Here is a 12,827-nt window from a genome sequence, read left to right as displayed (position 1 = left end):
TTTCCGTGCGCTGCTCTGGTTTGCCAGAAGCGGCTTAGTCATGCTGGCCACATGGCCCGGAAGCTGTACACCGGCTCCCTCGGCCAATAAAGCGAGATGAGCGCCGCAACCCCAGAGTCGGTCACGACTGGACCTAATGGTCAGGAGTCCCTTTACCTTACTATTCTCAGGTTGGCTGCTGCCCTAGACACACTTTAGTTACATCCTGTGCAATAGCAATATTTGAAGCTACTGTTAAATAGAACAGTATAAAAAAGAATAAAACTTCATTAAATAACTGATTAAAAAAATCTCCAAAGTGACTGTCCAAAGAATTTCCATGTCCTAAATGTAGAGGTTAAAACAAAATGTTTAAAAAGTAAGCAAGTTTCTTATTTTGTGTTAATCTTTCCATGAAAGCGCAGAAAATTCTTGCTACTGATTTAATTTCTGCCGTGCTTTTCATAAATTATTGTTGGACTTTCAGAAATAAAATAAAAACTCCTGAAGCAAAAATTTCAGTAGAAAAAAATTAAAAACATTCCCCTCCACCCTGAGGCTTTGTGTCCACATGCTGATTTATTCATTTGTCTAACTTCAACATTTGTTGTTCAGAGCAAAGTCTAAGCAACTTCCCAAATATTGTGCAATACAGTATTCTGAACATGGAGCTGTCTTGAAGCTGCTGTGCTTGTAAACCCTGTGGATTTCAGAAATCACCAAAGGAAAAACAAGAACTGCATTTTTTAGTGTCTCTTCATTTAACTTCCCTTTCATCTTCCTGGATTATATTGCTCACTTGCAGACAGTACTTCTCTTACTTCAACCTTTAACCTTCCCAGTCTGTTCTTGACCTGTATGACCCCACTGTTTCATGATGCCTTAATCTTGACAGTCCTATGCTGAAAGTAAGGGAAATAGTTTAAAGAAATTTCATTATTATAAGAGGAAGGCGAGAGATCTAGAACAGTTGTTCCCAGTTAACTAAATACTGCAGACCCCCTGTTTGTCAAAAACCAAGCCTTGGACTCCCTACTTTTGAATTTTCCCCTATCCCTATGGTAGTTTTTGTTACGTGAATGGTGCCACAGATCTCCTGGGGTCCACAGACCCCCAATTGGAACCAATGATCCAGGACATTTCTCCTTAAAGTCCTTTTTAATTTTCTGGAAGTGAAGAATACTTTTATTTTTCTAATTGTTTACTAAGTATTCCCCCCCACCCCTTTCTACTATATATAAAGAACCGTGTAAACTGAAGGCAATGAAGAAGGAAAAGTAAAAATTATTGCAAGCTGTAGAAGGGGCATGTTTGACTTGAGCTCTGTAGTTTGAGAGAGGACCAGCTGTTGCTTAGGTAAACAGCTGATAAGTGTTGGTGGTGTTGAGGAGCTGAACCGTACATTAAGAGAGCAATTCTATGCCCAAGAAACTGGCATAAAGCAAGCCGGTGCAAATTAAGCCAGCACAAAGTTATACTAGAGCCAGACTCCATTCAGCTGCAAGGCTACTGGTGGTTGAACTGGCCTAAGCCTAGGAAAAACAAGCCTTTCAAGTAGTGTTTGAGTTACACCACCCTTCTTGCTAACTTAACTTACGCTGGGTTGCCAGGTCATATGACTGTGTTGAACAAGCTTAGGATCCAGCCAATTTCCCTTCCCCTTGCCCCCGCCATGTTGCTTTTCAGGAACACTGGCTAAATTACACTGGAGCGAAATGTTGAAAAATCAGTGTGTGGCACTACTTTGCCCCCGCCTATCCCCCCCCCCCCGCAGGGCTTTGCACATCAACTTACAACTCTGATCAGTGCTATTTTTCTTGGAGGGAAGGGTGCCGAACTCACCATGAACGCCTCCCTTGTTCTCTTTTAATGGCAATGGCGCCCACCTGAGAGGTGCTAAAGTTCTAGTTCAGATTTTCATCTTTAGGAATGGGAGGGGAAAAACTTGATTTGCAATTAATTGTTCAGAAATTGTCTCTGAAAATGGATGGCCCCTAGTTAATCAGCTGTGAGCATACTGCTTTTCCCACTTCTTCACTTTCTCCAAAACTGCCCCAAAGTGTTTTCTTGGCTTTCCCCTGCTTCTGGCAATCCTGCACAGTGTTTTTAGGCTCAATCTAGCACATTGTTATGTGGACTCAAGCTCCAGGGGTTTCAGTGAGATTTGAGTGCTCATAATTGTGCAATGGATTGCGGTGTTCATGTGCAGAGAGGAAAACAACAAGAGAAGTAGCCTGGACAGAAATTACCAATCATCCCTAGAGAGGAAGAGGGGCCCATTAATGTGTTGTGTTAATAGGCACTTATTACAATCACAAGTCCCCATAGATGAACAAGCACAAGTCCCTCTGCTTTAGAAAAACATGTAAGGTGTAGGCAATCAGCCTAAAGATAGTTCATGGGCATCAGTACAGTCCGAAAGATGGAGATGTTTTTATAGGCCTAGTAAACAAAATATTGGGCTCCAGCTAAGCACTTTCAAAAAGAAGATGGAAGATTTTGAAGTCTTCACACAGACAAGTTCTATATTAGAAAACCAGGTGGATATATAGATCTCCACCTTATGAAATAGGCCGCTATTATTTAAATGTCGAGAGAAGTCAGGGCTAAGAGCGGCTCGACCAAGTCTAGGTCAAGTGGCGCCTGCCCTGTGGAACGCCCTCTCATCAGATGTCAAGGAAATAAACAACTTTCTGACTTTTAGAAGACGTCTGAAGGCAGCCCTGTTTAGGAAAGTTTTTAATGTTTGATGTTTTATTGTATTTCTAATATTTTGTTGGAAGCCGCTCAGAGTGGCTGGGGAAACCCAGCCAGATGGGCAGGGTATAAATATATTATTATTATTATTATTATTATTATTATTATTATTATTATTATTATTATTAGTCATGGGTAGGTCCAAATCTACACCTGTATTGACTTTGTGCTATTGCACAAAGTTTCGATGATGCTGGAACTAAATGCACTTCGATAGGAAGTGCATTTCTGGATGATCTACAAAACAATACACATACACCCTTTAAAAAAATACTGTAGTTCTGGGAATTGTTGTTGAAGGGAATCTGGATCTTTGGGGAAAATGCTATTGTTATTCAGAATGATGAATGGGTTTAGGGATCTATATTGAGGGATATCTCACTGATTTCCAACGGGAAAATGTCCCGTGTAATGTAGTAATTCACACAAGTGCTTTTCAGCTATGTACATGCATTGTGGTTTAGTGTTGACTACTCTGTTAAACCACAGAGCCTAGGGCTTGCCGATCAGAAGGTTGGCGGTTCGAATCCCTATGACGGGTTGAGCTCCCGTTGCTCGGTCCCAGCTCCTGCCTACCTAGCAGTTCAAAAGCACGTCAAAGTACAAGTAGACAAATAAGTACCGCTCCGGCCGGAAGGTAAACGGCATTTCCATGTGCTGCTCTGGTTCGCCAGAAGTGGCTTAGTCATGCTGGCCACATGACCCGGAAGTTGTACGCCGGCTCCCTCAGCCAGTAAAGCGATATGAGCACTGCAACCCCAGAGTCGTCCGCGACTGGACTGATACCCAGCTCTACCTCTCTTTCAAATCAGAACCAGTGAAGGCGGTGAAGGTCCTGTGTGAGTGCCTGGAGGCGGTTGGAGGATGGATGGCGGCTAATGGATTGAAGTTGAATCCTGACAAGACAGAAGTACTGTTTTTGGGGGACAGGGGGCGGGCTGGTGTGGAGGACTCCCTGGTCCTGAATAGGGCAACTGTGCCCCTGAAGGACCAGGTGCGCAGCCTGGGAGTCATTTTGGACTCACAGCTGTCCATGGAGGCACAGGTCAATTCTGTATCCAGGGCAGCTGTCTACCAACTCCACCTGGTACGCAGGCTGAGACCCTACCTGCCCGCGGACTGTCTCGCCAGAGTGGTGCATTCTCTGGTTATCTCCCGCTTAGACTACTGCAATGCGCTCTACGTGGGGCTACCTTTGAAGGTGACTCGGAAACTACAACTAATCCAGAATGCGGCAGCTAGACTGGTGACTGGGGGCAGCCGCCAAGACCATATAACACCGGTCTTGAAAGACCTACACTGGCTCCCAGTACGTTTCCGAGCGCAATTCAAAGTGTTGGTGTTGACCTTTAAAGCCCTAAACAGCCTTGGCCCAGTATACCTGAAGGAGCGTCTCCACCCCCATCATTCTGCCCGGACGCTGAGGTCCAGCGCCGAGGGCCTTCTGGCGGTTCCCTCAGTGCGAGAAGCAAAGCTACAGGGAACCAGGCAGAGGGCCTTCTCGGTAGTGGCACCCGCCCTGTGGAATGCCCTCCCATCAGATGTCAAAGCGATAAATAACTACCTGACATTTAGAAGACATCTTAAGGCAGCCCTGTTCAGGGAAGTTTTTAATCTGTGATATTTTACTGTATTTTGGTTTCTATGGAAGCCGCCCAGAGTGGCTGGGGAAACCTAGCCAGATGGGCGGGGTACAAATAATAAATTATTATTATTATTATTATTATTATTATTATTATTATTATTATTATTATTATTAACTGTCCAGGGGTCCCTTTACCTTTAATTTATCCCACATCCCGCACTGCCACCAACTGCAAGTGATTGGATTGTACCCCCACAATCCCTGGGAAATTAATCACTGGAGTTAAAATATTGGGAGTTTTTCATCCCAAATCCTGACAACATTATCGGCAGCCAAAATACAGTTCACAGGCTTTGTTTCCAACAAGCACTTTCAAGTGCCTTGATTTGTTTTGGATGCACTGTCCTTGCGAAAACAACGTTAATAATTTGATTTTCCCTAAACTGGTTTGTGCCGCCGTACTCATCTGTTAAATGCATTGTAGCAGTTTGACTCAGTAGGAGTGAAGCTGAGTGTGGCTTAAAAGTCTAAATTCAGTTTTCGGAAACTGCAGAAATGAAGTGAGATAATAGCATGGCTGTAAATGAAAGCCTTTGGTTTTGGTGGTCTTTATAGCAGGCTTGGTACTGGCCTCAGCCGTGCAACTAAAAGGTTGGGGGAGATTGAAGTTACCTATAAGGAGCAGTTAGCTCGAAGCTCCTGCTATTGGAATATGAGTTATAGGAAATGAAAATCACTGCTGTTTTTATTTTCTATTCCTCTCAGGCAGTACGGTGAAAATAATGTTGTATCACTTCTGTGTTTCATTCTCACAATTATGTAGAACAAAAAACAGCGTTTGTATAGTGGTCATCACAATATCCGGTCCATTTGGACCATCAGAAATGCTCATGGGCGAATTCTGATGATGCAGTACTAATTTCTAATGTTTCATGTGGCTTTAATGTGTTTGCCTGCCATCATGCAGCGTATCTGACAGGCCCCTTTATTTTTGTTGCAGTCAAAGCTGGTGGAATGAGAATCGTGCAGAAACATCCACATGTCGTAGAAACCAAAGAGGAGAAAGAGAAGGAGCAGGAGGACTGGGAAACTCCTGGCACCAGGTGAAGGCCTTTCCATCATGTGTGTTATTATAAATGAGCAAGGCGATTACTCTTTTTCCAGCAAAGCACAGTTGTGGGGAATTGGACAGCTTGGGTGAACACGGAGGCAGCCCTATGGCAAGATCTGCCAAAATGAAACAGATCTCCGTCTCAGCCAAAGATGCAGCCGTGGAACTTGCTCAGCTAGCTGAGCTGAGGCTGGTGTGAGTACCCCAAAAGGGGTGATCTGGAAGCAGGACCAGAGCGGGGGTAGGGCTGGGGACTTAGACTGGATCTGGTGTAACTTTACGCTAGCTGAACCTACTCTGCCTCCCTTTATGCAAGATTCTTCTTCATAGCATGGCTCCCTAAATATAATAACACACACTCAACAATCCACATTTATTTATGCTAATCCAAGTGATTGCATGACAGTTTTCAATGACATCTAAGGTGGATGCAAGGTAGAGAATTCAGTAAGAACTGAAAAGTGTTGGAAAAATAGAATTCCTGCTTTGGTGGGGGCGGGTGTGTGTTTGCCTTTTTCTTTTTAAAATCTGTTTTGGCTGCCACCTCTTTTTACCTCTGGGCCAGCCAAGCCAGGTGGTCTATTGAAGATTGAGGTGGGGTTGCAGATATGTAGGGAAAGGGTTGTAGGTAGTCTAAACATTTCTTGTATGAGCACAGAGCTATTCAGGAGCTTCTTGAAATAGGCTTTAGTGGAAAATGTTCAGGAAGGGAATGAATGGGACCAGTAGCAGCTTATAAACCTCTGGTGATTTCCTCCAGATTCTGAGCATGCAAAAACTGCACAAACAGAGAGTCTCACTTCTCACACGCATCTGCTTGGCCACAGGTCATTTCCTGCGTTCCGCTGCTACTTACTGGTAGAAATTAAAATGGACTTTATTTACTTGGTTTTTTTTCATGTTTTGCTACATAGTACCATATTGCTGATGGTCAGATAGGCATGGGGGGGCGGGAATATGATTTATTAAAAGAAACGTCTGATTTCGAAAACGTGCCAATAATGTGTGTGCTATATCCTAAGATTTTTAACGGTTAGAATCTAAAGTTTTACATTTAAACAATTATTTGATGCTTGACTTTTTAAAAAGACACCCCACCCCATGTTAACTGCCTTCTGTTTTTCAACTGTCCTCCTAATCCAGCACTCCCAGCAAAAACTGCAAAAAAATTAGCAGGGGCAATTAGAATAAGATCTATTATTTGATTATTGTTGTAAACGTCCAAAATGTATTTTGTATAGTTAAGTTTTTACCTCTTATCTTCAGTACATTTTATTTTATTGCATTGCATTGCTACGGCTAGTGGCTGATGCAAATAAAGTTTCTTCTGATCTGATCTGTTCCAGCACACTCTTACAGTGGGCTTCCAGGTGCCTGCATGAAAAACTTGGATGGGGCATGAAAACTACACTCCCCCCCCCCGCCGTTCACCCCTAGCATAATGGTATTCAGAGGTACCACAGAGGCATGTGGTGTTCTTAATATGATGCAATGTTTATATTGCTTGCATTTAGTCAGCTTGGCCAAGAGACTGACCTTTTTTATCAACTGACATTTGCCCAGTGGATAACAGAGGGGGGGAAATCAATACAGAAAGTGCACATTTAAATGCATATAAAATAAGTACTCAAGGTCCATGAATATTATTTTACCCGAATACTTAAAGAGAACATAACACTGCTGTGCTAGGCTAAATCAAAGATCCATTTAGCGCAGCGCCAACCGGATTTCTTTGTGAACCCCAGAAGCAGATCATGACTACTTCGGCAATAGCTCAGTTGGTTAGAGCAGGCATAGGCAAACTGGCCCTCCAGATGTTTGGGACTACAATTCCCATCATCCCTAGCTAACAGGACCAGTGGTCAGGGATGATGGGAATTGTAGTCCCAAACGTCTGGAGGGCCAGAGTTTGCCTGTGCCTGGATTAGAATGTAGTGCTGATAATGCCAAGGTGACAGGTTTGATCCCCGTATGGGTGCATGTTCCTACATTGCAGGGGGTTGGACTAGATGACCCATGGGGTCTCTCCCAATTCCATGATTCTGTGAGCACAGCAGCCTCTACTGCTATTAATCACCAGCGCCTGGTGTTCAGAGGCAAGGTGCCTCTGATCTTGGAGGAAATATATAGCCATCATGACTAGTAGCCATTTGTAGACTTATTGGCCACGCATTGTCTTATCCCCCGTTAAAGCCATCTTTAAATTGGTGGTTCTCACCACTTATTATGGTAACAAATCCCATATTCTAACTATACGCTTAACTGTGTGTTAAGAAGCATTTCCTTTTGCCTGTCTTGAATCTCCCACTGTTCACAATGCGAAACACTTGGAGCGCTTTGGAGGAAAATTGTATAGGTACAGTTATTTAGGACTATGCGCCGGTCGTCCGTTTACTGGTCAGGCTGTTCCAGGTAGGTTTGTGCTCCCTCGAGTGCCGTCTGTGTTCTGCCCTTGAATCAACAGCACCTCATGGATAACAGCATAAAGCAAAGAATGAAGATGTAATAAGCCAGTAGGGTACAATTTCTCACATCGACCTCTAGGCAAAGATCATTAAACAAAGCCAAAAGCACAGTCCATATCCAAGTGGAAAGCCAGACTGGCAGGAAGCCAGGAAGCCAATAATGTCCAGGTGTGCCTGAAATTGCAGAGCAACCCCCTACTTTGCAGTTAAAAGGGAATGGTATCGTTTTCTCTTCATTTCAGGTCCTTTGAAATACAGAAACCCAATCAGGAGCAAGGGATACAAGCTAGTAATAAATTTTGAGCAAAGATTGATGGTTCTTTCCCCCCAACATCAAGCCAAGGAGAGGGGTGCAAGCGAAATGTCTATACTGTATGTTTCTAATAGTTGAAAGTTCAACAATATACGGAGAACCATATGTTCCCCACTCCTGATCTGCACTTACTGGCAGAAGCTTGGGATTAATCCTGGAATCTTTTGCATGCAATGCGATGGCACAAGTGTTGTATATTTCTTGAAATCTTCTTATGGCTGCAGCCAGAGACTGGGGTGGCTATTGCACAATGGGTTGGATCCAGATCAAGTTAGCTGCTGTTAAGTTCTATTGATCTCGGTGGGACTTTACATGCAGTGCAATACTGCGAATGGCTACTCAGAAGTAAGTCCCATTGTATTTGTTGGGACAGTAGACCCTAGTAAATATGTTTGGGATCGCAGCCTTAGTCATGACTAACATTTCAAATGGATTCTTTTTTTCCATTTGCCAAAAAATAAATAAATCACACAACAAGGATCATTTCTCCTCTCTCTGAACATTGTACATACCCACTGTTTACTTCGGGGAAAACCATGATGTTTTAAGGAACTGTAAGTGTTTACAAAAAGGAATCTTACCAGGGTAGTCTTGTGGGAATAACCTTTAGAGAATTATTTGTATTAGGTTCTTAGCCAATAGGTAAGTTCCCAACTAATTAAGGTGGGGAGCCAGAAGATAACCAACCAAAGATAACAACTGAATTGTTGGCAGAGCAACAAAGGTTAATATATTGGCTTCAAAATAATTCATGGAGAGTGTTGAATCAAGACGTGGTCTAGCCCTATTCTCTCACTTCTTAGCTGGAACTGAGTTGTAGTCCAAAACATCTGGAAGGCACCAGATTGGCAAAGATTAGGGTATATATACTTAGTGGAAGTATCTCCCCACAAGGGCACCTAACCTTCCCCTTTTGGCCCAGTTTGTGTCTATTTGCGGGGCTCAAGATTTGTATGGGGTTGTACATTTAGGCTTGATTCATAGGAGCTTTCACCCTTGACGTTGAGCAGTAGGCTTCTCGTGGCTTGGGCCTATGCGTTCTGTACAGTCATACCTCGGAAATTGAACAGAATTCATTCCGGAAGTCCATTCAACTTCCCAAACGTTTGGAAACCAAAGAGTGGCTCCCGATTGGCTGCAGGAAGCTCCTGCAGCCAATCGGAAGCCCCGTCGGACATTCGGGTTCCAAAGAACGTTCGCAAACCGGAACGCTCACTTCCAGGTTTGCGGCGTTCGGGAGACAAAACGTTCGACTCGCAAGGTGTTCGGGATCCAAGGTACAACTGTACTCAGTTACTATTAGTAGTATATTTATTTATACCAAGCCATTTCCCCTGACAGGGATTCAACACATAAATGGACTGCCGTAGACATTCTAACCTACCCTTCTCCACTGTCTATGTGCAAGATCCTTTTTTAATATGAACTCATGTTCTGTTATATGAGCCCCAACTTGTAGTCTGAAGTGCTACACCCCAGACAGACTCATAGTTACCACTGTGGTGAACATTTGATCGTAGGGACAAGGCAGACTGAAGACAGTGTTAGTCACACTCCTCCGCTGCATTCGCACTCTGCACTGTGGATGGCAGAAGAATTGTGTTGAACTTAACAAATGGTGAGCGAATAAATCCTGAATGTAAGTTAGCGTGATTGAGAAACTCATAATGGAGTCCCATCTTAGTTTGTTTATTGACTTTGAACTTGGCCCAGTATATAAAATCCCTAAATAAATATTACAGCTTTTCAGCCTCTGTGTTTCTGATAAAAAATGAAACATTTATGCTATTATTTTAAGAGCTGGTTTTGTTTGTGCCTTGCTTCTTCTCACTTTGTTTATTCATTCAGCGCCAGATCCTGGTTTTGATTGGCAGTCGTATGTACGCTGGCTGTTGCTTGGCCGTGTCATATTTATTAAGATGAAGAACTTTAATTAAAACCTTAGATTAGGAATTCCTGAGAGGACAATAGATCATTTTGCAAGATCATTTGTTGTCACAAGTGGTGACATGGGGGGTGGAATATTCTGAGCTATTTAGACTGAAATGATCATAACTGTTGGATTGGGCCTCTGGAGTTGCTTGCGTGAGGCAGGCGTAGAATTACATGCCGACTTGTCTGTCAAAATCTAGAAAGTTAATGAAACAGATATACTTGAAGGACAAACAGGCAGCATTTCTGTTTAATTATTAAAGCCTTATTAGCCTCTACTTGTGCGCCCCAAGAAATATAGGCAGCAATTAGTTTAGCAAAGAAATATGGGTGGCCTCAAAAGGCATTTTCTTTCTTTCACAAACAAGATTGTTTGCATTTATTTGATCTGAGCAAGAAAGGGAGCTTCCTCGGTGGTGCTATTACCCAAAACTGTGGTTCTTGCTTGTGCATTTATTGCTGCTATAGTTTATCTTCTATATTTCAAAGTCAAAACCGGCTTTAGATAATTGGCTAGGATAAGGACCATGATCGTTTTGAGGCAAATGAGGTATAAAATGAAAGCACGGAACCAGTAGGCTTGCTAGTTTGCACAAACAAAAAGATAAACATGACAAAAGATTGGCGGAGGGGGAGCGCTCGACTCTGAGATCAATTCAGGCTGCGGTGTTTGAAAATCCCATAGTTTATTTGACTGAAATATCAGCTTCACTTGATTGAAATGAGTCTTCCATAGCCATTGGCTCAGCTACCGTTTTGGAACTGAGAAAGTGGACTCTGATCCATGAAAGCTTATTCAGGAATAAATTTGTTAGTGTTTACGGCGGTGCAAAGCTCCTTGGCTCTGTTCAAGTGTTTGCCCAGACGCGTGACATTGTAAACGAGGGCAGGACAGGAGCTGGCATGGAAGCGCCACCCACAGTGGGCGTGCCAGTTGTCCTTTAGACCTCCGTGAGATTAGTACACAGGTCTTTAGAGACTTCTTAACCATGTTGACTCCAGAAAACACTTTGGAATGCACCTAGAAAACTCGCTGCAGTTGGCAGCCCTGTCTAATCAGGGTTCCGATCACGGGGAGAGTTTCTATGCATGTTCTACTGTACATGCTTGGAACCCTTTACGGACCTGTGTGCTGATCACATGATCCTCTGAAGGGCAGCCTATGTGCTGGGGGACATTGGAAGCATTGCGGGTACTGGTGAATTCCTGAACACAACACTCGTTGCTGGAGCAGGCTGATACGGCCATTCCTCTGGGTGGAATGTTTTCTATGAACTTTCCAACTGCACAGACATTTCTTTTACGTTCTCCATCATGCAAGGGCTAGGGTTGGGCAAGAATGTTGGTAAAAAGGAGAGCAGAGGAGGAAGCAAGGAACCCTATTGCTACCATAAAGGTAAAGGTACAGTACGCCTGAGCATTAGGTCCAGTCGTGGACGACTCTGGGGTTGCGCTCTCATCTTGCTCTGTAGGCCGAGGGAGCCAGCATTTGTCTGCAGACAGTTGTGGCCAGCATGACTAAGCCGCTTCTGGTGAGCCAGAGCAGTTCACTGAAACGCCATTTACCTTCCCGCCAGAGCAGTACCTATTTATCTACTTGCACTTTTGACGTGCTTTTGAACTGCTAGGTAGGCAGGAGCTGGGACTGAACAACGGGAGGTCACCCCGTCATGGGGATTCGAACCGCTGACCTTCTGATCGGCAAGTCCTAGGCTCTGTGGTTTAGACCACAGCACCACCCGCGTCCCACTACCATAGTCAGCTGTTAAGCTGCAGAGTACAAATAAATTATTATCAGTGATATTAATACTTGAATGGTGTGTGTGTGTGTGTGTGTGTGTGTGTGTGTGTGTGTGTGTGTGTTTGCCTTTTCAACAGAGCTCAGGACGGTATATGTTTGCTAACCTACTTTCCATTCACAATAACGTTATGAAGTAGGTTAGGCTGAGAGAGAAAAACCATCTAAAAATGAACAAGTGAGCTTTATAGCTGAGCAGGAATTTGTATCCCAGTCTGCTGAACCTGAGTCTAGCACTATACCACACTGGGTCTCTGAGGAACATGAACTGTGTGTGTGTGTGTGTGAGAGAGAGAGAGAGGGGGGGGGAGAGAGATGTCATGAGGGCTATTAGTGAAAGTGGTTTTAATAGTCCAGAGACCTTCAAGTTCTAGAGTTAAATATTTGATTTTGTACGGAAAGAGGGTAAGAGAATTAAAAAAAAAAAATGCAATCAACCTCCCTAGCATTTTTCATTGTTCCAGTCTGTTTTTTATTTTTTAAATAACAAAATTTAAGCTAGTAACCATTGTAAAAGTTGGTTATGAATCTCTATATCCTGGAATACAAGCTGTCCAGCTTTCTCCCTGTGTCTTTTAGAAAAGATCCTCCACCTCTTGCTTTACAGTAGATCCAAGTTTAAAGGCATCATCTGCTGCTATCCCATCTAGATATCTTTCAGTATTTCTTTCTTTTGTCCGTATTTTTACTCTAGATAGTCCGGTATCAAGGCCTTTGACCCCATGAACCACAATGTGTCATGATATGGAAATATAGCTATCATATCTGTCTGCATACAGTGGTACCTCGGGTTAAGAACTTAATTCGTTCTGGAGGTCCGTTCTTAACATGAAACTGTTCTTAACCTGAAGCACCACTTTAGCTAATGGCTAAAAACACACACAAAA

The 12,827-nt window shown here is 43.3% G+C and overlaps 1 protein-coding gene across 1 annotated transcript in view; it reads left to right on the top strand.

Moving 5' to 3' along the window:
• The window catches only part of DAP (death associated protein), a 37,263-nt gene that overhangs the window by 1,276 nt on the left and 23,160 nt on the right, over positions 1–12,827 (top strand). Inside the window, exon 2 of the mRNA XM_081206712.1 lies at positions 5,322–5,424. Within this exon, the coding sequence (XP_081062838.1) occupies positions 5,322–5,424 (103 nt within the window). The remainder of the gene's footprint in view (positions 1–5,321; positions 5,425–12,827) is intronic.

This window comes from Podarcis bocagei (genome assembly GCF_964188305.1).
Source record: "Podarcis bocagei genome assembly, chromosome: 8".
NCBI classification, from domain to species: Eukaryota; Metazoa; Chordata; class Lepidosauria; order Squamata; family Lacertidae; genus Podarcis; species Podarcis bocagei.
This window is presented reverse-complemented; position numbering and strand designations above follow the sequence as displayed.